Source organism: Rosa chinensis, chromosome 4 (genome assembly GCF_002994745.2).
Source record: "Rosa chinensis cultivar Old Blush chromosome 4, RchiOBHm-V2, whole genome shotgun sequence".
NCBI classification, from domain to species: domain Eukaryota; kingdom Viridiplantae; phylum Streptophyta; class Magnoliopsida; order Rosales; family Rosaceae; genus Rosa; species Rosa chinensis.
In genome coordinates this window covers 13,760,514-13,783,213 of record NC_037091.1, presented here as the reverse complement: position 1 = coordinate 13,783,213, position 22,700 = coordinate 13,760,514, and the positions used below count along the sequence as shown (strand labels likewise).

Sequence of the window (22,700 nt, the reverse complement as noted above, 5' to 3'; positions counted from 1 at the left end):
GTAATTAATGCAATAAAATAATGTTTTGTGAGTAATAAATGCAAGGAAAGAATGGGGGCAGTGATTCCTTTGGTGTTTGGAAGGATCCACTTTCCCCCGTATTTCCCTTCCTTCAGGAAAGTATTTCCTTCCTTTTGTATCCCAAATGCAAGAAAGGAACAATTTTCTTTTCCTGATGCTTACTTTCCGCAAACCAAATGTGGCCGTAGGTTGTCAAACTCTGTAGGTAGGACCATAGGAGATAAGTTGGTGATTGTAAGTCCGTGGTTGTAAGTTGTATATTGCTTTTCCTTCTTCTTCAAGCAAAGAAACGTTTCAGTGAGTACTATGACAACTTGAGCTAATCTACTCCATGAACCAACCATGATTGGGAACGATATACTGTTTCTGCTGCCTTAGCATATCTATATCTGCTGATAGTAGTTCTACAAGCATAGGCATGTTAATTGAATTTAAGATTGCAAAAGTAATTGTCAAATTAGAAGTTTTTGTTTATTCCTTTTGAAGATTGTTCTCCCTCTCTCCAACAGGACCCTATTTGTTTTGCAGAATTAAATACTTCTTCAACATCAATCTTTTTTTTTTTTTTTTTACTTTAGATTATAGTTATTCAGCTTTCTCGTCGTTTTTATTTCTTGCTCGAGGTTCCTTCTGATTTTTATTATTTCCCATGCTATTTCAACCAGTATGTAATAATATTGATGACATTTTTACTTCTCAAAAAATAAAAGAGTATTGGATAACCGAGATTAAAATGCCAATGTATAATTGATTAGGATCTGACTTTATGTGTCTTTAGATGTGGATTTTTGACACAAGCGATGGATATGCTCGTCTTTTACGGTTTAGAAGTGGTCACAGTGCTCCTCCACAATGCATAAGGTATAATTCTATTCATATCGATTTTAGGTGCTAATATTTAGCTTCACCCTCTGTTGTTATAGTTACAGATGAGGGTCGTATATATTTTGAACATTGACCGTGCAACCATTGATCTGGCTGTGTGCTGTCTTGTGGTCTTGTGGTTCTTTCCTAGATCAAATTAGTTGGAAAATGTCATGGTTGTAGCTCTTTATCCTTTAGCGTTTTTTTTTTCCTTCTACACAACAAATTGAGTATTTCTGGACTTCTAGTTTGAACTCTATACTAAAGTGAAATACTTATAAATTTCTATTTTTTCTGTAAGCTTATTTCATTACTTTTTGTTGGGGGAATTTGTTGCATTTCGGCATAGATTCTTTATCAGTTTCACTTGTCAATATTAGGTTTTATGCAAATGGGAGACACATTCTATCAGCTGGTCAGGATCGTGCCTTTCGCGTTTTCTCTATAATCCAGGTTTGGACTCACACATCTGTTGAATCATTTGATGTCAAATAGGAACATCATTATTTTTGTGTATTGTTTCTTAATATTCCCCTTGCTTTCTGTCATTAACTTGTTCAACTACCCGTTTAGTTTAGAAACTCTAGCAGTCAAATAGCTCAGTTTATTCTTCAATTGTGTATTGTTTCAGGGCTTTAGTGTGCTATAGATAGACGTGCAAAAATTCAGGATAACAATTGAACTAATTATCTATGAGCTCATCAATAGTTAGTTCAATACCAATCTTTGTTAAACTTTTTCATACATAAATGCCATATACCGAGTACACTTACATACGAGTCATTCACCTCTTTATGTAGTGTACGTGGGCCCTTGGATTTCTTTCTAGTAATTATTTTCACGGTTTACATTATCCATTATCATTATAATACATCTAAACAACTTCTCACCATTCTCTTTTTTATTTGAAATTCAATATATATGTTGAAGGATATCGACATAATGTGTGCCTCTACAAACTAGGGTTTAGAGTTGTAATAGGAATGTGTTTTAGATATTCAATTGTAATCGGATTCTATTACCTTTTGGGTACCTTGTAACTCCCTATTTAAAGGGCTCATATTATCAATGATAACACACAATTCTATTCTCCTACAACACGTTATCAGCACGAGTTCTGACCCTAGCTTCAGAAAAAGAAAAAAAAACCCTAGAAGAAAAAAAATCTTTTTCTTCTTTGCCGCCAACCCAAAACAAACAAAAAAAAACAAAAAACAAAAAAAGTCTCCATTCCGGCCGCACAGACCGGCCTCGTCCGGCCCCAAGGATCGGTGCCGTCTTCTTCTCCAGGCCATCTTCTTAGAAACTTAGCTCGGCTTTTACCTCCTCTGGCAACCTGTGCAGCAGCCTGCATCCTTCACCACCGGCCTGCATCCCTCCTCCGGCAGCCTAGCATCCCATATCTCCTACTTGCAGCGGCACCACCGGCGAACTGCAGCAGCAGCAGCCTCCCAATCACCTCAGAGCCACCGCCAGACACCAGAGCCAGCCCCCCTCAGCCTGACCCCAATCCTGCCGATCGCGCCCCATCCGCCCCGACCTACAGCGCAGCCCAGTCCTTCTTCCGGCCACCAAATCCTCCACGATCGGCCTCCCTCTCCAGTTAGCTTTCCTCCACCGCGTCCTCGTCAGTCCACCGTGGCAGCACCCATCTGGGCTCTCCACTGTCGCAGCACCACCACACTGCGAGAAAGCTCGAGAACCCTGACCCTTTTGGCCTGAGAGTCATCGGAGCAACCTAGAAACGGCAAGTATTCCACACTGCCCACTCGGCCCTGCCCAGTCCGCCTGTCCACTCGGCCCCAGCTGCTACATCCTTCCTGCCGCGCGCCTCCTGCAGCCTGCACACCCGCGCAGCACCGAACAAAGAAGAAGAAGACCGAAAAAAAAAAAAAAAAACAAAAAAACAAAAAAAAAAAGAAGAAAAGGAAAGGGACCCGACCGGCCCAGAAGAAAAAAAGGGGGGAGAGAAAGAAAAAAAAAAGAAGAAAAAAAGGAAAAAGGAAAAAAGGTGGGCCGCAAATCAGCCCAACAAATCAGCAGAAACCTGAAAAAAATCTTTACGCACGCCTGCATCAACACGCGCGTGTTCTCAAGCCCCGAATTATCAAGTAAGTTTTTGTAATTAAAGTTGCTGCTTTTCGTACTTTAAATTCATTTTATTTTCTGCAAATATTGGAATATATGTTGCCAAATGATTTTGATATTTAACAAAGCGGAATTGTGGGGATTCACGCTTAACGAACTAAGAGTGTTCGTATGAACTAAGAGTGTTCATAATTTAACGAACTAAGAGTGTTCATAATTTAACGAACTAAGAGTGTTCGTGTGAACTAAGAGCGTTCACAATGCTTGGACTAAGAGCGTCCGTAAGCATCAAATTGTGACCATATTAAACATGATTGTTTGGTCTAATCCAAAAGAGATTCTTGGAAATTGATTTCTTGGTAGCATAGCTCTGAAATCTTATTATTTTAGTTTTCGTGGAAGTTTAACTCCGAAACTAATATATTTTCTCTTCTTATTTTCAGGATGTCGAATGAACTTAGACTCGACTTTCCCATGCTTGACTCAACAGGCTCGGATTACCACAGTTGGGTAACCGATGTTGAGAATCATCTCACTTCCAAGGGAATATTACCCATAATCCAAGCACCTAACCCGGATCTTGTGTTCAACCGAACATCTACAAAGCATGCTCAAATAGTTATCTTGATGTGACACCATATGGACAAGGCACTCAGATTGGAGTATATGTCGATCAAGGATGCAAGAGAGCTATGGGTAGCGCTAGAAGAGCGCTTTGGCAATGTCCAAGATTCCCTCCTCCCTGACTTGAAGGTTCAATGGAACAATCTGCGCTTTGCTGACTTCAAGTCTGTTGCTGAATATAATTCAGAGGCTCTTCGCTTACAATCCATGTTGAGATTCTGTGGACAACCTGTCACAGAGCAAGAGCTAATTGAGAAAACTCTCTCCACCTTCCCTGTTTCAGCCATTGTGGTATCAAAGCAATACCGTACCGAAGTCAATGCTGGACGGATCACGAGGTTTCATCAGCTTATCAATATTATATCTGTAGCCGAGAAACATGATAACATACTCGTGAGGAATTATAATTCAAGACCCATTGGAACTAAGAGCGTTCATGAGGCGAATTATAATGCATCCAAAGGAGGGCGCAAGGAGCGGTACCTTAAGAATGGGGGACATGAGGGACGTATGGGCCCATATAACCGCCCTAATCAGGAAGGAAACCGCAAGTTTGGTGTGGATACACGTGGTGGTAATGCCACATGTGGGAGAGGGGGTCGTGGTATCCCTAGCCGTAATGGTGGCTCAATGGGTCGTGGTGGTGGCACCAACGCTCCTAGGGAACGCCCGCAACGTGCACCTCAATTAAAGGGAGGCAACCGCAATGATGAGTGTCATCGATGTGGATCAATTGAGCATTGGTTCAAGCAATGCAAGGCAAGTGAGGAGCTAGCTGCAAGATATAGGGCATACAGGGACCTGAGAGAGCAAGAAGTGTACCTTGCAGAAGAAGAAGAAGATGGTGGAGATGTCAATCTCACCATAGAGGACTTCAAAGCTGAAGATGAAGTGCACATGGATGCAACAGACTTTGATTAGATTAGTCCTTTTTATTTTTCCAAGAACTTTTGTAATAGCAATAAATGACAATTGTCTTAACTCTTTCTTATGTGGCGGACCCAATAAAATGTGATGTCTAGGAAAGTCATTGAGATTATTGATACTTAAGAGAGCCTCGCTCCACCAACATCTCTCTCTACTTTCCTGGTCATATTTGGTTGGAGTTACCAAATGGATAGAGTGACTACAATGTGTCTTACTTTGATTTTATTTTGGATTAGATTTTGGAAACTTTGATGTAATCATTGGCTATTAATAAAGTATCAATTCTTTTACTTAATGTCTTGGACATACCTTAATTCGAACTTTATTACATAAGAGCCAATGGTTTTCATGTGGAAACACATTATGAGAATGGACAGAGTTCCTTTGCATCACCTCTATGACTACGGACATAAACGAGTATTAGAGAAATTTATGTGTCGCTCTAGTGGGTTGTATGCAACCACTATTTGAGTTATTGAATCCAACTATGTCATGAGAGACGACTTATGGGATTCTGGCACATATAGGCTTTGACATGATGATCCGTGTATTAAAAGACTTTACACGGACATCTATTTTCAGAACGAAGAAAAGTAAGAACCAAGAATTGGTTTGAGGAGCTGCACATGCGCCTCATGGCGCCATGATTGTGCAAAGACAGGCCACACATGGCCAGCGCCGCCTACCCCCTGCGGCAAATACATGGCATTGACGCCATAAACTCCTCTCTCTACTTCTCAAGTCTATTGTGACATTATGGCTTAACCAAAACCTTCATTGGTTGATTATAAAGCCCATGTTTCGTTCTGTAAAGCCTGTTATTTAGGATTGAGACCATCCTATGCAAAGAAGATTGAGGAAATAATTCCATTCTTACAAAGAATCTAAGGGAATTCTATGGATTTGATCAACCAACTTGCGGACCATATAGATGTTTTATGGTGTTGGTTGATACGCAAACACGCTGGTCACGTGTTGTGCCATTATCCACTCGTAATGCTGCATATACTACACTCCTAGTACATAACATATGGCTACGGGCTCACTACCCAGATCATCCCATTCAGTCAATTTGCCTTGATAATGCTAGAGAGTTTACATCGAAAATTTTCGATGACTATTGCATATCATTGGGTATTGATATCAAGTATCATATTCCCATGTACACACCCAATTGGTCTCGCGGAACAGCCACCATTAAACGACTACGATTGTAGCCTGGACATTGGTAATGCGCACCAATATTTCCGCTTGGGTTATGCAATAACGCATGCAGCTATGCTAATTCGTCTACGACTCATAGCAGCCACTCAACTTTTATTTGCGTTACAGCTAGTGACTAGGTTCGAGTTTAATATCTCGTATTTATGCATATTTGAGTGTGCGGTTCATGTGCCAATTGCGTCGCCACAGCGCATCAACATGAGTCATTGCAACGAATGCATATATATATTTGTTGGACATGAGTCTCCAACTATAAGTCCGCTATGTAGAACCCTTGACAGGCGATCTCTATTTCGCTGGATTTGCGAATTGTCACTTTGATGAGACAGTCTTCCCGTCGTTAGGGGGAGATTAGAACGTCAATGTTCAATAGGAACGACAGGAATTGTCATGGTCTGTCCCCACTATGTCTCATCCTGATCCCCTAAAAGTGACGAGATCACATATACCTGCTGCAAACATGCCTGCAAGGATTGATGTCCCCACAAGAGGACATGGTGCCACCCAGAGAAGATGGGTACTGCACCACTACCATGGATGGTAGAATGGTGACGCCACAAAGGTGGCATAATGGCGTCATAGGCCGTGGGTTCCGCTAGAGAGAGTAGGAGACCCATAGGTTCGATGGATTCTCGCCTTAAGAAGAGAGCGAGTTTGCCACAACTTGATCCATTGGTCAATGATACTCAAAATCCGTCTCATGAGAATATTTTGGATTGTGGTTATGTCCAAGAGACATCGTTGGGGGACGCCTCAATGATAGAACCAATTCCTGAGAATATAGAGATCTCTACGAACTACACTAGTGTACATAAGGACGTGGAATTATTGAGACCAATGACATCGAACCTTACTCCGTTGAAGAATGCCAACGTAGAGAAAATTGGCCTAAATGGAAAGATGCGATCCAGGTTGAATTGGATTCACTAATGAAGAGGAATGATTTAGGGCCTGAGATGCCAACACCTCCTAACATAAAACCTATTGACATTAATAGGTCTTCGTTAGATAGCGTGATGAGAAAAAGAGATGGTAATCTCGCCTTATGGCGCAAGGTTTCTCACAACGCCCTAGAATCGACTACGAGAAAACATATTCTCTCGTAATGGATGTCATTGCACTCCACTACCTTGTCAGTTTGGTAGTTTCCAAATAACTGAACATGCAGCTTACGAATGTGGTCACTATGTATCTCTATGGGGATCTAGATACGGAATATAATGAAAGTTCTTGTGGACTTTATTTACCCAAATCAAGTGGCTCTAGACCACGGAGCGCATTTGCAACGAGGTTGAAATGCTCACTAAAATGACTACTTGATTGGGAAGGGATATGATGAACTATGCCCACGCGTTTCCATGACAAGTTCCGGATTTGCAATTGTCGCGGTTTATGTTGATAAACATAATTGGAACTCTTGAGAGTTAAGGGAAACCGCTAAACACCTGAAATCCGAGTTTGAGAGGAATGACCTTGGGAGAACACGGTTTGTCTAAATTCAGAATTTGTATACCGTGTCAAGAGACATTTTTGATAAAGTCAAAGATGCACCATGGTCGTCCGTAGTCTTGGCCCTAAAAAGGATCCGTTTCGTTCCAGGGATGATGACGAAGACGTGTTAATAGCAGAAGTGCTTACTTATGTACAATAGGCGCATTATTGTACTTAGCACAATACAAGACCGGACACCTCAATTATTATGAACTTGTTGGCTAGACATAGCCTCGCGCCAACGCAACGCCATTAGATTGGTATAAAGACAATCTTTCGATATTTGAGAGGTACGATTAATATGGGCTTATTTTATCCCTACAGAGAGAAGAGAAACAACGGAAGTGTAGGATCGGACTCCACAAGGCAAAATACCACCTTCCGTGCTCCTCCTCCCCTCTATCAAAATGACAACAAGCACTTCTAAATACTGAAGTGAACCAAATCCGATAAGAGGATAATGTAGCGGACTTATTTACTAAGTCGTTACCAAAATCCACCTTCGAGAAACATGTGAAGAGCATCGGATTGAGAAAGTTATCCGAACTCCCATGATTGTAGCAATCAGGGGGAGATATTGACATCAGGGGGAGGCATGATGTCTACATGTTCGATCTCGAAGAGTGAAGGACGTGTTGTGCTCTTTTTGTCCTTCGACCAGGGTTATTTTTGTCGCACAGGGTTTTTGTTACCTGGCAAGGTTTTTAACGAGGCAACAATCAAAGCGTCATCACCAAGTTTGAGCGGCACAAGGGGGAGTGTTGAAGAATATCGACATAATGTGTGCCTCTACAAACTAGGGTTTAGAGTTGTAATAGGAATGTGTTTTAGGTATTCAATTGTAATCGGATTCTATTACCTTTTAGGTACCTTGTAACTCCCTATTTAAAGGGCTCTTATTATCAATGATAACACACAATTCTATTCTCCTACAACATTATTCTTATTTAGTTACTTATTGTGATTAGGATCAACAAAGTAGAGAGCTTTCTTAACGTCATATAACAAAACGAGCAAAGAAACTCAGGGTGAAGGTATGACTGAGACCTATTATTAAATTAAATTTGTATTATTTGTCTTTATTCTGTTCTTTAATTGTAATTATTGTAATACGAAAAATCATATGATGCAGCACTGAACCCAATAAAAGCAACTAAATTAGTTTAAAATTTTTCTTTTTTTTTTCTTATAAAAATCAAATTTGTTTTTGAAGTCTTTTCTCTGACTGTACCTTGTAGTTCAGCTATTGGTTCGACTCCTGTTCATGTTGTATAATCATTTGTCTGAATTTTATAATTTTGTTTTATGCAATGCGCATGTAAATATAATCTTATTCAAATTGAATTTTAAATTGATAAGCTTAAGCATAGATCAGTGTTGTCTGTGTTTCCTTTTTCACTTCACTTTTTTTTAAGGAAAGGATTCATTCTTATGTTTCTATGCTTTGTGGACTTGGTATGCAGTCATTTGGATGGAAAGAAACAACAGGACTTTTAAAAATGCAAAGAGAGAAAAGGAGGGGAGGGAGGGAGACTATTCTGGACTTTGGCTTCATTTTCTTATGACTGCAGGTTCAACTGCTTTTCTGACCATTTTTTCAAACTAGAATGCAACTTTATCTAATGCCTTGGATGTTTTAGTTTTTGGTTGTTTCTATTTTTGACATTTGCCTAGTGTTTCTCAGTTGTAGCTTCTAAGCTTCTTTTCCACTGTTCTGCACTCTCTCTCATATCGAGTTATTTGTTTATAATAAAATACAAAGTTACCTGGACTAGGGATTTGGGTTGGATGTGGGTAATTATTTAAGTTATATATTTGATTCCCTCCTCCCCTTCCTCTTTTCTCTTATGTTTTTGCATCTTTCTGAAGTGTTTTACCGTTGTCAGTTCATACTGTTGACATGTATTCTTCGTTAGTGACATGATTGACTGTGATCTATGACTGAACTTTCTTTGGTATATGCATTGGATGATATATCTCATGGTTTGAATGTTACATTCATAAGATAAGATAAGTAGTGATATTTCAGACTGCAGATGAATTAACCATTCGATTTCTGTTTTCCCTTCTAGGAGGAAGAGATAAAACTGAAACCTGTCATTGCTTTTGATTGTGGTAAGTTCCTGTACGGAAATTTTCTGTTCGCTTTGTAATAATACTGTTAACTGACATACTAGTTTAATCTTGGAATACTAGATTTAGAATTGTAGTCTTACATTTTGAAATTTGAAGTATATGTTTTTAACAGTTCAATCTATGAACTGTCAAAATAATACTTCACTGTATAATTGAATTTGTTGCTGTTTCTTGGCCTTAACAACGTGGAGTTGAAATTGCAGTAGATTTGTGCAGCTAAATCCATTAGGAATTTGCTCATTAAGCCTATTCAATTTAAGAAATCAGTTTCATCTAGGCTAATGTATGGTTTATCAGACATTCTAATTATATTTGTCTTTATTTGGAAATGTATATCAGCTGAAATAAGAGAGCTAGATTGGTGCAATGTTGTTTCATGTCATATGGATACTGCACAGGCATATGTTTGGAGACTTCAAAACTTTGTTCTTGGGGAGCATATTCTGAAACCAAGACCAGAAAACCCTACTCCTGTGAAGGTTAGAACTTTATTTACCATATCTATTGTTCTTTTTCAATACCTTTTGGGCAATATTTACAAGAAATAATCAAGTTGGATATTTCTTCCCTTTTGGATATGAGCTTGTTTTTTATTTGAAATGTACGAAATGGCAACAGCTTTCATAAAAAGATCCGGTGCTAATGAGTATTTTCTGTTCAACCTGAAAGGCTTGTGTAAAACCACTTCCATACTGCACCCACTGTAAGAAATAATTTACGAAATTCACTGAATGATTGGCATTTGTTTGGTGATAGGCCTGTGCCATCAGTTCATGTGGAAATTTTGCCATACTAGGGACAGCAGGTGGTTGGATTTAGTGGATCAACCTGCAGTCAGGAAGCAGCCGATGTAGTTATGTGGACCCATCGGAAAGAAGCATCTGTGCCCATGATGGGGAAGTTGTTGGAATTGCTTGTGATTCAACTAATACTCACATGAGAAGTGCTGGATATCATGGAGACATAAAGGTCAGTCTGTAATTCTCTCATACATTATTCTCTACCTTGCTATTGGATTTACTGGTAGATAGGCACTTTGCACACGAATATGCTGTTAAGTAAACTGTCAAATGATTAAATGAATTAAATAGCAAACAGAGTTTGTTCATGTAAGCATAATGTGAACGGCTTTACCCTCCTGTTTTCTGCTGGACATTCTGTAAGGTAGCTGCTTCCACTATCCAATATATTTTCTAAGACTCATCATTTATGAATATAAATCATAGAACTATTTAAAATTTTAAACCACTCATAGTATGGATATTTCTATATAAACCACCCATCACATGTATGGGTCTTATCAGAGTGGACAAACTGCGTGTTAGGCTGAGCAGCGGAACCAGGATTTGAAATCAGGATGGTTTAAACCTCTAAACTAATATGTGACAGTGTGGAAATCTAAATTGAGATAATGGATTAGTCATTACTGGAAAACTGATTAATTATAGTTTCAATATACATGCACAATTGAACGCACAATTGAAACACTACAATGTAAATAAAAAAGATGTTTTCCTCTTTGCATTCCCCGCTATACCAAAAACTAGTAGGAATCTTGCATTCCCATCCCTAGTTGTGCAGCTTCTGCCATCTTATACATTTTAAGCTGCTAATTTCGGAGTTTTTTCCAATCGGCTATCAATACTATATGTAGTCTCATTTATAAGGCTCCAACAACACAGTAAGTACTTTTCTCCAGGTCAACTAAAGTTTTCTAGACCTTTCACTCAAATGTTATGATGTACAGGTCTGGGATTTCAAGAAAACGTGGAGTGCCATCTAGAATTCTGGATGGGAAGTTGGGAGCTCTGTTGTCAGGATTGTATTCAATCGCTTGAATGGTAACTTTTGTTCGACATATTTTTTGGCATTATTTATTTCCTGCTTTCCTTGGATTATATTGTGATCAATCAAATTAACTTCCAGGTCTCTAGGCTGTTGTTGGCTAATGACTTAATTATCCGCTTGTTTGACGTTGTGGCATCAAGAATGGTTCGTAAATTTGAAGACCATACTGATCGTGTTACAGACATGTGTTTTAGTGAGGATGGAAAATGGCTTTTGTCTTCCAGTGTGGATGGAAGTCTTCGAGTTTGGCATGTTATCGTAGCAAGACAAATCGATGCATTGCATGTTGATGTGTCTGTGACGGCACTGTCTCTATCACCGAATATGGATATTTTAGCGACCTCCCATGTTGATCAAAATGGGGTCTATCTTTGGTAAGTCTTCACATATGTGGAATTCCATGGCAATTAAACAAAGTGTGAAACTTCATTGGGATGTTGAAGTTGGTAATTGTCATTGGGATTGTATGTAGTGGAAAATTGAAGATATTTATGCTTACAGTGAATAATGAGCATGCAAAACAAAGAATTTGAAAATAGTTTTTTTTTTCCTTTTTTTTTTCTTTTTTGGTCATTCATAACATGAATATTGCCTTGTCATTAAATTCTGCACCTGGCAACTTTATCAGGGTGAATCAATCAATGTTTTTCGGGAGCTTCAAAGGTAGATTCCTATGCAAGTGGAAAGCGAGTTGTGAGTGTTAAGTTGCCATCTTGCCTCTTTGACAAAAGGTTCTGAAGCTGAGGATTCTGATGAGCCTGTTGGAAACTCTGAACAACTGAAAGATGCTTCTGCTCTTCCAAGTCCTGTACAGCAAATTCCAGATCTTGTTACTCTCTCATCATATCCTAATAGCCAGTGGCAAAGCTTAATCAACTTAGACATTATATAAGGTACTTTTACTGCTGCCTGTTTTTATTCAGGCTTGCGACCTCATTTCTAAATTTTTGCAACTGTCATGGATATTCTTTATGTTCTTCAGTACATTTTGTTGGTTACTAACCTGTAAGTTATGCAATTTCCAGGAACGAAATAAACTGATTGAGCCCCCGAAGAAACCCGAAAAGGCTCCTTTCTTTTTGCCTTCAGTTCCATCTCTTTCAGGAGAAATAATGTTTAAGCCTACTGGGTCTACAAATGAGGAGGCAAAAGGGGTGAAGAATCATCTATAATAAAGACTGCTCTGGCACCATCAATATTCCTTCTGGCAGAAATGAAGAATTGTAAATATGTTATCTTTTAGACTGTACCCTATGGATTTACTGCAGTTTTATTTGTGATTCAGTTGAAAGGTTGGCTTGTTAATTGCTGTGAATCTTTGGAAGACATAATGCTAACTAAGATGTGTTTCTTTTGTTGCAGTTTCAGAATTTACTGATTTCATCAAAACTTTGGCTCCATCACCCCTGGATACGGAACTTCGGATTCTTCAGATTGTAGGTGATGAGGATGAAGAAGAGCCAGAAAAGTTGCTTCCAATTGAACTGCTTCTCGACTATTTTATACACGAGACTGCATGCAGAAACAATTTTGACTTTGTGCAAGCTGTGATCAGGGTTTTTCTGAAGGTATAGATATATTTCCTTTCTTCATTCAACCATCTTTTTGCAATAAGTCATTAATTTCAGTCCGGAAATAGATGAGTAACAAGTAGCATTACCACAGACCTTTTAGAAATATTATAATATCTCCTAGATAATGATGGAACTCAGAACCAGAACTGTAATTAGAGAACAAATGGTTCCCTTATAAACTGGCCTTATTAGCTTTTATGAGACTAAAAAAATCAAGAGTAAAATCACCAATTTCCAGTTGGTCGTAAAACTCTGTTTAATGTCTTTTGCCTTTGTTTGAACTTTTAATTTTCTTCCTGGACAGATAGATGGCGAAACAATTCGATGCCAGTCAAGACTACAGGATAAGGCAAGCAAGCTCCTAGACGTTCAATGCAACACATGGCAAAGAGTAGATAAAATGTTTCAGTGTGCCAGGTGCATGGTCACTTTTCTTAGCAATTCACAGTTTTGACTGCCCCAATAAATTTTATTGTATCTGGTCATCCCCGATTTTGTGCTAGGGTTTGGTCTCAGTTCTGAATAGTAGAAAATATTTGTTGTAATCTCAAGTTGGCCGGGATGATGCTCTCTCTATGTAGTTGATCAGTTGTCTTGACATTAATTAATTGAATCCGGGACTGATTGGATGTCTAGGCTAACATTGAAGATTTCACATCATCTGTATAATACAGTTGTAAACTGTAATATAGTTTGGTCCCAACTACTTATTCCTGAAAATGGTCTTGATAAACACGATCAAATTTGCACAACCACTATTACAGTTGTATACCCACAACTGTAATAGCTACATGTGGATTTACGCACTTATTTTCTTTTATTGAATCATTTGTGAAGTACCAGTACCCGGTTTCGATACTCTCCAAGTGCCCAGATAGGGAAGATATTTCTGTAGGCGGAGTAACTAATCATGCAATTTTTGCTGAAGACTCCCATGATTTGCTGTTGAAATAAACATAGTAAGTCCAAGGCTGTAAATTGTATTGTTATGCCTCTGCAACTTGTATTTACAATAACAAATACCTGTTGTGGGAAATCTCCATTTTCCATCTGTGAATTGATCAATACCTTTGCTGCTCGATGCAAGGGGATCGGGTCCCTTTCACCCTAGAAGTCACAAAAATTGTGGAAAGAAAAGGATACAAATGAGTGTTTTCCTACCATTTCTAGGGAAGCATTGACCTCCCAATAGTTGATCATATCATATGACAGTGGATATGCTATCAGATCATTAGTTAGGAATCGTTAATTAATACGTTAAAAGTGAATCGTAAGTCGCGTCATGTTTTTAGAAACTGCATTTCATATAGCATTACTCATGTAGTCATTTTTATATAGGCCAAGCTTTAAATCTGTTATGAAAAAACACACATTGTCACACACCTGCCCTGCTTCAATTAGAGCCAACATAGCCCATCCAGTGTTTACTATATGTGGTTTGTTCCCTTCGAGATTTGTGTATACCTATTTATTCAACCATAGCAGAGATATCATTCAAAAACATTATATATGGTTTCCGGAAATGCTGAACAGAGGAGAAGGTAAAGAAAAAGATGAACACAGATAGCTAGTAAATTCAACATGGATTTCCAAAACGCCCCTTTACCTTGTTTTGGCATGAGAGAAAACTCTCTCCCCAGCCACCTGAATCGAGTTGCTTAGATAGCAAGAAATGGCATGCTCTTCTAATGCTATTACTTGTCTGATAGGTCTTGCCACCAGCCATTAACCCCTTTATTCCAAACCATGTTCCATAGGTGTAGCAAACTCCCCAAGACCCATACCTGGAACATAATGAAGTATTAAGCTCAGTTCATGTTTATAAGTCCAATTTTGGGGTTAGCATTTCAAAATTATGTATTGGTGAAATGGTTAGAAACAAATTTAACCATGAGCCATCAGGAAGTTGTATGCTCTCGATGAACTGAACTGCCTTTGCAATACATGCTTCTATTTCTTTCTTCCGATGCCCTGGATATAATTTCATGAATGCATTAAGGCCTTCAACTGCTGATGATGTGCATTCCACAGACCTGCATTTATTCATAAGGGTAGGTAAGGACTTTTGTATCATTACTTGTTCAGATGTAATACTAATGTAAGCACGCGTCAGTACTTCAAATTTGTTTACCAAATGATGTGAGAGTATTTCATATATTCAAATTTGGACTCACTCTCAACCCCACTGGTTATCAAATTCAGTGATTCAGGTATTATATATGGTTGTTCTTTTGCAAATTGAACACGGCTACTTGTTTTGGGAAAGCAATGAAGTACTAATTTTTGTTCTTACTGATAATCATTCATGATATCTCCAAATGTTTCAGCTGGATTGATCATCTGTTGTTATTGAAAAGAGAGTCATCAGGTTTTCCCAAAATTAAAAACCAATTATCCACACTTGAGTAGCATATTTCAAATACCAGAATAAAAAACAAGAATTAATCGATCATCACCTCCAACCAGGCATAGGATCTTGTGAGTTCATATGATGCAAACCCACCATTGCTGTTCTGTTGTGTCAATGAAATAAAATACGTGTCATTGCTCTTGTGATTACATAAATACTTTGCAATTGTACTGTAAGATGTCACAAGGTCAAGTTTTACCTGTAGGGATAATACTACATTAACAGCATCATGCAGTTGATCAGCTGCTATTGCTTCTCCCACAATTTCGCAGGGCATACGTGATAATAAGAGTGCTGCCTGCAATTAGCTGGTGTTAAGCTACAAAAAAAAAAAAAATCATATTCATCAGATATTGATGGAGTAACAATTGTTACGTATGTACCTTCAAACCTTCAGCTGTACTATCTGAGACAGTCCAACCATTGTCTGGAGTGGAAAAGGCCCATCCGCCCTTAGAAATGTGACGGTACCAGTAGCGCAGATTGCCATAGCTGTCTCTCCTAACCTATTTAAGTGATTTATCACACCAAAACCCATTTTATGGAAGCTAATGATAAACATATAAATCTCTATACCTAAAACCGCAAGTTTGAGTTTGATTATGAATACAGTACTTGTGTATTTTTGATGAAATAGTGCGCCTTCTTAAGCACGGAACCATATTCATTCACAAGGTTGGTAGAAAGGATTGCCTGAACAGCCAAAGCAACATCCCAGCATTGAGATCCATTGTATCCCTATGTATAGCATCACCATAGTGTTTAATTACTCACATTATCTTTTGAATATATAGGAAAATAATAATTCATTAATATTATTGAATTCAGGATTATTAACCTGCATTTTCATTCCATCTTCTGCAACCCATAGATAATCTTTGATTCTTGAAAGATGACACTTGTACGCTTCTGAATTCTGATCCTCCACCCAACAACAAATCATGTTTAGTACCTGCATGTTTTTGATCATCATAAGCCTTTGTTCTTCAAAATCTTAGGGCATACTTGACATGGTTCAGCACTCTTGCTCATTACAAATTCAACCATTCGGAACTGTAGATTAGTAAAATCATCTCCGGTAGCGTAACATGTCAGACAAATTAACCATCTCTTTTTTAAATTCTAACATTAGTAAATAGTACTAGATAAATGATAAAACCTTATTGACAGCTCCAATGCAGATATACTGACTGTTTTCATCCTCATAGTGTATGTGGTCCATCACAGTGGTGAGAGCTTTTTGCCTGAGGTTAGACAATGGCCATCTCATGAGAAGAGGTTCCCCAACCATATGAAGACACCCCCATAGCACGTCCTGTAAAATGGGATGTGGGTAATACAAATCCTCCTGCAGATTTATTTAAGTGGAATATTGTTTTAGTTTACCTTAATTAGCTGGAAATGTATGAATGTCATAAATTGGATTTCCAACTGAGAAACACCTCAACTAAATTTATCCAACTAAACCATTACAAAAATTATTAGTAGTTGAGCTAATAAAACCTTACATTAATTGGAAATAGTATGAAACCTTGCATTAATTCTCCAACAAGAATATTCCAATTATCTAGACCTTACCTAATTAGTTCACCATACGTGTCCTAAGACCTCTTGAAACTGAAACTCTAGTACATACCATGTTAAATAACTACTTAATCCAGAAGATATATTTTAATCTACCAGAACACAAGCAAAGCTTAGAGTACTGTTATCTCATTGCAATTATTTTTTCCCAGTAAGAACAATTTTTAGTAGTAGGCGTACCTTGGCGCATAGATTTCTTGCTTGGTCCCAATCAATCAGGTGATAGGGAAAGGTATAAAGCTCTGTTCTGAGGGATAAAATAAGGCCGTTGATGGGACCAACAAATCTCTTGCCGTATAAATATGACATGGGCAGGTAAACCATCCTACAGTGACACCACATTCGGCCTGCACCAGACAATCAATCAATCCCCCCATATAAAAATGAATAATAAAAACTTATCCATTTTATTGTTGGGATAAAGTTATACATGAATTATAATGCCTCATGTATGGAAGAAACCTAAACCTGGGTGTACTGGGAGAAAGTACGGTAAAAGCCACAGTTCAGGAGGCAGTGGATTGTTACCATCCCATTCATATACACCAAGTACCTGCCATGCATAGAGTCTTAGTTAACTAACTAGCAATAAATAGTATCCGAGTGATCGACTTTCATTCCTAGCAATGAGAGGTAAAGATCGATAGAGTGTTCGACAAATTCATTATATTCAATAGGAGATGGTAAAGTAAGACGGAGATTCAAACTCTGAGCCCGAGTGTCAAGATGAATATATACTTACTATATAGAGCTACAAACCCCATCATGTTACATTTGAACCAAAACCCTAACTACAAGTATTGCCATACATAATTTAAGCTAATTACATACGTGAACTTAAGAAATAACACACTTTGATAACATGACACTAATTAATTGCTACCAGCTACTCGTTAGTAACTCAAACCCCTAGTTATTTTGTCGTATTATAGAGCTGCCGCCACTATGTACAGTAACTTTAACATATAATATATAGCAATATAGAGAGAGAGGGTCATTCCACTACGAGATCTCTTTTTTTGGTATTTTTTAAGGATAGGGCATTAAATCAATTTTTCAATCATATTTTGGCATCTTAACCGTTCAGTTTTTAGGTTCTAATGTATAGATCACTTTTATAAATTTTCAGCCAAATTAATTATTGTTAAGACATTCAAATTAGATTAAATCAATGTACGAATCAAATCTATCAAACCTGACATTCCAGCCTCTTTTCTTTCTAACTTGCTTAGGTTTGTCTCTGAATTATAATGTCTATTTGATTAACAAATAGGACCACACGAGTTTCACTAAACAAATGATACATACATATAGGACCACATTTATAATGAAGATTTCTTAATAGTTATATGATAAATTAGGATTTAGGGCCGCATTGTAGGGCAAAAGGGTGGGCAATACCAAATGCTAGCAATTCGAATATTGATCTGCAGATAATTCATTTTAAGGTTTAGGTGCTGAAGCTTACTGAGAGCCACATCTTTCCCCATGATGGGATGGTGGTAACTCCTCCACGGTGAAGAATCCATTTTCTTGCCTTCTCCATGGCGCCATCACCGCCGTCCATCTCCTCTCCGAGCAATCTCAAACTCACATAGGACAGAGCTGTACAAAACATTGTGCTTGGCCCTTCTATATGCAGTCCCCAACCTCCATCTTTGTTCTGCATGCAATTCATTAGTTGCAATTACATGATGGGAGTACGTGTTAATCCAAACCATTTATTAAGGTTTTCTTAGAAGCACCTTTGGTTAATTATATGCACGTACTAATTACTTATTGAAAGTACAACAAATGCAAGTATATACACTTGAAATGTTTCAAATAATAATACTAAAAACTTTCATAAACTTAAAAATAACCTTTACAAAGTAAGTTAATTTGTTTGATTTTTTTTTTTAAAGTAAGTGCCGGTGCGTTGCGGTTGTCCTTAACCCTTTACAAAGTACACGAACTTGTTTGATTATGAGGGAGAAAAAAGTTTGAATTCGATACGTCATCAGTCATTCTGAATGGAGATATTATGGCAACACATTTTGTTTTAATTTTTAAATAGTTTTTTGCTATTTAAGTGCTTATACTTATCATTCTAAAAAAAAAAAAGTGCTTATACTGATCGAAAACCACTAACTAAAACAATTAGAATATAGCAAATTGCTTTTTAGCACCTGGCTAATTAAGTTATCAATAGAGGTGCAAGATTATAGTTTTGACAATTAGTATAGCATCAATACTCGTTGAAAGAGAATATTGGCCATAGTACATAGTACCAGCAGCATCAAATCAAAATGGATTGTGGATACTAATTAATATTCCATGCAAAAAAGATAACAGATCGCGCGAGTTGAGTTGGGTGTGATTTGGTTTAACGTAATATATATAAAACTCCAAATAAATTACACACAATTGGGGATCGACTAGTTTCTATTTTCAAAAGTCAATCGATTGGATTTGGTAGCTCATTATTATATATGATTTATTGGTTCCAAACTTCCAACTAAATGGCTGAAATATGTCAGCCTTGTTTGTTTCTGATTCAGAATGAACTTACTAAAGCAAACCAAACTACCCACCTCGATCATGTAATATTATGACAGGTAGCATTTGAAAAATACAAAATAAAACTTCAAAGAATATTGAAAATGGAAAGCATGAAGTGATATGATGCAATACCTGATGGTTATAAAGATAGCGGCGGATCTCCTTTGAATGCTCGTGTGGCAAGATTGCATCAAGGGCCCCTGTTACGGATAATCCAATAATCTACGGCACGGCACCAATATTATTAACTGCTTAATTAGCTTAATTAATCTGTGTGCATGTAACATAACCCAGGTGATTGCTTGAGATTAGTGAATAAAATAGAGATGAATCGATCTTGTAACGTAAATAACAAAATATAAAGATTATTTTAAATCCCAGAGCTTTATATTTTGCTAGGGTTTTCTTTTTTAAGTTGAGAGGTCGGGAGAAGTGTTAATAATATCGAGTGTTAGGGCAAATGTTGCATCGTGGGAATTATACATCTCTACAGACAATCTTAATTTCATTTTAATTTATTTACGTTGCTCTCGATCAAGTTTGTAGTAGGCGTAGAATACTAGCTTCATTGGAAAAGAACGTATGCAGTTGAATGAGCTCATCCAAATTTTGTCCTTAATTATGTATCGTTTTCATTATTCGAACAATTTTAAAACACTATTAATAATTATTATCACAACAAAACTTAACAAATTGGAGATGGTTTGTTCATATGTACAATTGTATCAAATAAGTGGATGGTTAGTTAAGAGAATATATGTTAATTTTTACTAAAATATCATTCATTTGCTAGTTTCTTTTATAAAATGTTTCTTTCGAGAGTTAAGATTTTTACGTCTCACTAATTGACTAATTAAGTGCACTTCTTTGTTCCTAACTTTCTTTTATAAAAAGTTTCTCGCCCTGCCTAGTTCGCCTAGAAATTTCGATAATATGTATTTAAATTGTTCTTTCATGGTACATCAATCGATAAACATAAATGTATGTAGGTGCTAATGACCAAAAAACATTGAGCCTCAAGCTTTTTGAATATAAAACCTTCTTTCATTGATTTCAAAGTTTAGCGAGGAATTTGTCAAAATAATGAAGGAGGATATTAAAAAAGGAAAAGAGAGTAGGAAATAGCCCACATGCATGCATGTCATATCTTCTCACATTTTTCTTTGGACTATCAATAATGTAACCTGTGTTCTATAAAATTATATAGTATTGGTATTAATCATACATACAAAACAAACATTTGGTTGGTATTATGGTATATATATAACAGATAGTACATAAATATTGATAAAGATGAATATGACTACGATATAGAATTCATCCATATATTATTTGTTGGGAGCATTAAAATGATAACTGTAAAAGGAACAAAGAAATGGTTTGCTTTTTATTTGTAAACATCCATTGATCAGAAACTTTATAATAAATACTTTATTTTTCATCGTACAAATTATACTCATATATAATTTTGTTTAAAAATGATTACCACGTTGAATAGTTTAAGCAAATCCTTTCGACACTGGCTGCGTGGATTGAATATCAATAATATTTCGAGATACATATTGTTGATCATTTTACTAATTGCTTAAATTTTGGAATAATTAAGTCTACATCTGAGATGGCAATAATTAAAATTTTGTTGGCAATAGAAGTCCAGGATACAAAACCTCCAGTAATCTATTATTCTTTTTATTTTATTTCGCATCTTAGGGTAGTTACAAGCCAAAAATATGAAACGTGGAAGTCCCACAAAAAAAAAAAAACAGAGACACAATAATATAAGATACATGAGTTTGTGGATTACTCTAAATAGTATCAAGAGATTTGATAAAACCTCACATTTGTTGTTGCTACTTGCTAAAGTGGTTAATTTGGGGTTACGTGAGGAGAGTATCAATACTTTGTCCTACGGTCCTACCCTTAAGAATGAAAGCACACGGTTGCACAACATCTTTTAGCATCTCTCTTTATAAGACGGGACACGCACATGATTGTTAATATTATGATTTTTTTTCTTGGTGAAAAAAAAGCACTCAGTAATTGAAAACTTAAATTTTCTATATATTTAATTGGGAAGGAGATACACATCCATACCTAATACGCTAAAATATCTAATTTATTAATTCAACAATATTATTTGGCTAGGGTTAAACTTTACGAACGTACCAAGCCAGGTAGAAGAAACAGAGGACCGCTATAGTCACCAGGCCAAAAACCATCCTCAGCCTGAAGAGTCGAGTAAAATCTCAACCCCCTCCTCAATGTGGTTGTTACTACTTCTTCATTAATTTCTTCTTCACTTTTTATTTTCACCTGAGTTGGTAGCTCCATTCGATCACTTTCTTTCTCCTTTGCAAACTAAATAAACATATGCACAAACGTAAATAGCTTTTCAATGATGAACTATTAGTCATTAACACATGAACTAGTACGTACCTGAAGTCTCATTAATAGATCAGAACTATGTTTGGATCGAAAACGATTGTTACGAAACTCAAGACGTGCTTTTTCCACCTGAACTCTCTCTTCCGGTGTTCCGAGATTTGGGTCGAACTCCCAAAATTGTCTCCCGATGTGATTATTCACACTTGTGAGCCATGGATTACCATCTCTTTCTCCTTCTGAAACCTTCAGCCTCCACATTTTTGATGGCCAAATAGTATGTTTAATGTGAGTGATTGTGAATTTGTGAGGATGATAAGTTTATCACACGAGCTTATTTATATACATTTTGCAGGTGATAGGATTACCAAAGTACCCCATGCCATCCATATGTTTTCAGACTGTTGATTTTTGTTTTGTCCAATGGCACATTGGCACATGATCCTCAATTAATCCATCTGTCCATCCTAATCAGTGGCCCTCCCACAAAGTAATTATGATTAAGGATACACTATTTTTATTGATCCGAAACCTAAAGGCTAGGGTAACCTTATAAAAATTGACTATGAAAAAAAACATAGAACTCGTCAACAAAAGTCCTTAATTTTTTTTAAGGGGTGAATTATAATTTATAACCCTCATAGTCACATAAGCTTTTTCAGAAAACACGGGACAACAATTTCATTAATAATAAGAAAAATTATAAATAATTAGTCTTCCTCCACATATGTTCTGCATGTGCAAGTATTTTAAAAAGAAAGAAAAAAAAAGTATTTCAATTTTCTTTTTCAGAAATTAAAAAATAAAAGACAATGGAAGAAAACGGTTATTGCAGAGAGAAATTAGTGGGAGAGAAAAGTGGGTTGTGAGATTTATTTTGTTTATTTTTCTTAATAAAAATATAATTTGTAATTGTCATAATTGTCCATGTGATTTAATTAATTCTCAAAGTTTTTAATCACTTTCGGTCATTTCTGTCAAAATTT

The 22,700-nt window shown here is 37.0% G+C and overlaps 1 protein-coding gene and 1 pseudogene across 2 annotated transcripts; one reads left to right on the top strand and one right to left on the bottom strand.

Moving 5' to 3' along the window:
* The window catches only part of LOC112198838, an 88,073-nt pseudogene extending 74,731 nt beyond the window's left edge, over positions 1-13,342 (top strand).
* A 280-nt stretch (positions 13,343-13,622) lies between these two features.
* LOC112200892 (cycloartenol synthase) lies at positions 13,623-21,975 on the bottom strand. Of its 2 annotated transcripts, none has more exons than XM_040518127.1 (18): positions 21,769-21,975; positions 21,499-21,690; positions 19,465-19,554; positions 18,260-18,454; positions 17,260-17,344; positions 16,972-17,138; positions 16,367-16,555; positions 16,046-16,159; positions 15,818-15,945; positions 15,591-15,708; positions 15,407-15,505; positions 15,254-15,310; positions 15,091-15,137; positions 14,687-14,830; positions 14,404-14,581; positions 14,181-14,261; positions 13,821-13,904; positions 13,623-13,739 (listed from the first exon to the last, which is right to left on the bottom strand). In XM_040518127.1, the coding sequence occupies exons 1-18, from the start codon at positions 21,973-21,975 to the stop codon at positions 13,623-13,625; spliced, it is 2,292 nt and encodes a 763-aa protein (XP_040374061.1). The 2 variants fall into 2 exon arrangements, with proteins under 2 accessions (XP_040374061.1, XP_024197671.1); XM_024341903.1 differs by having other exon boundaries at positions 15,591-15,713; positions 15,823-15,945.
* Positions 21,976-22,700: the final 725 nt, after the last annotated feature.

Coding starts and splice junctions, on each gene's coding strand:
- LOC112200892 (XM_040518127.1), bottom strand. CDS start 21,975: ATGTGGAGGCTGAAGGTTTCAGAAGGAGAAAGAGATGGTAATCCATGG. Junction 17,345..18,259: donor GGGGAAAGATGTGGCTCTCA/GTAAGCTTCAGC, acceptor TATGCATGGCAG/GTACTTGGTGTATATGAATG. Junction 14,831..15,090: donor GATATCATGAATGATTATCA/GTAAGAACAAAA, acceptor GAATAAATGCAG/GTCTGTGGAATGCACATCAT.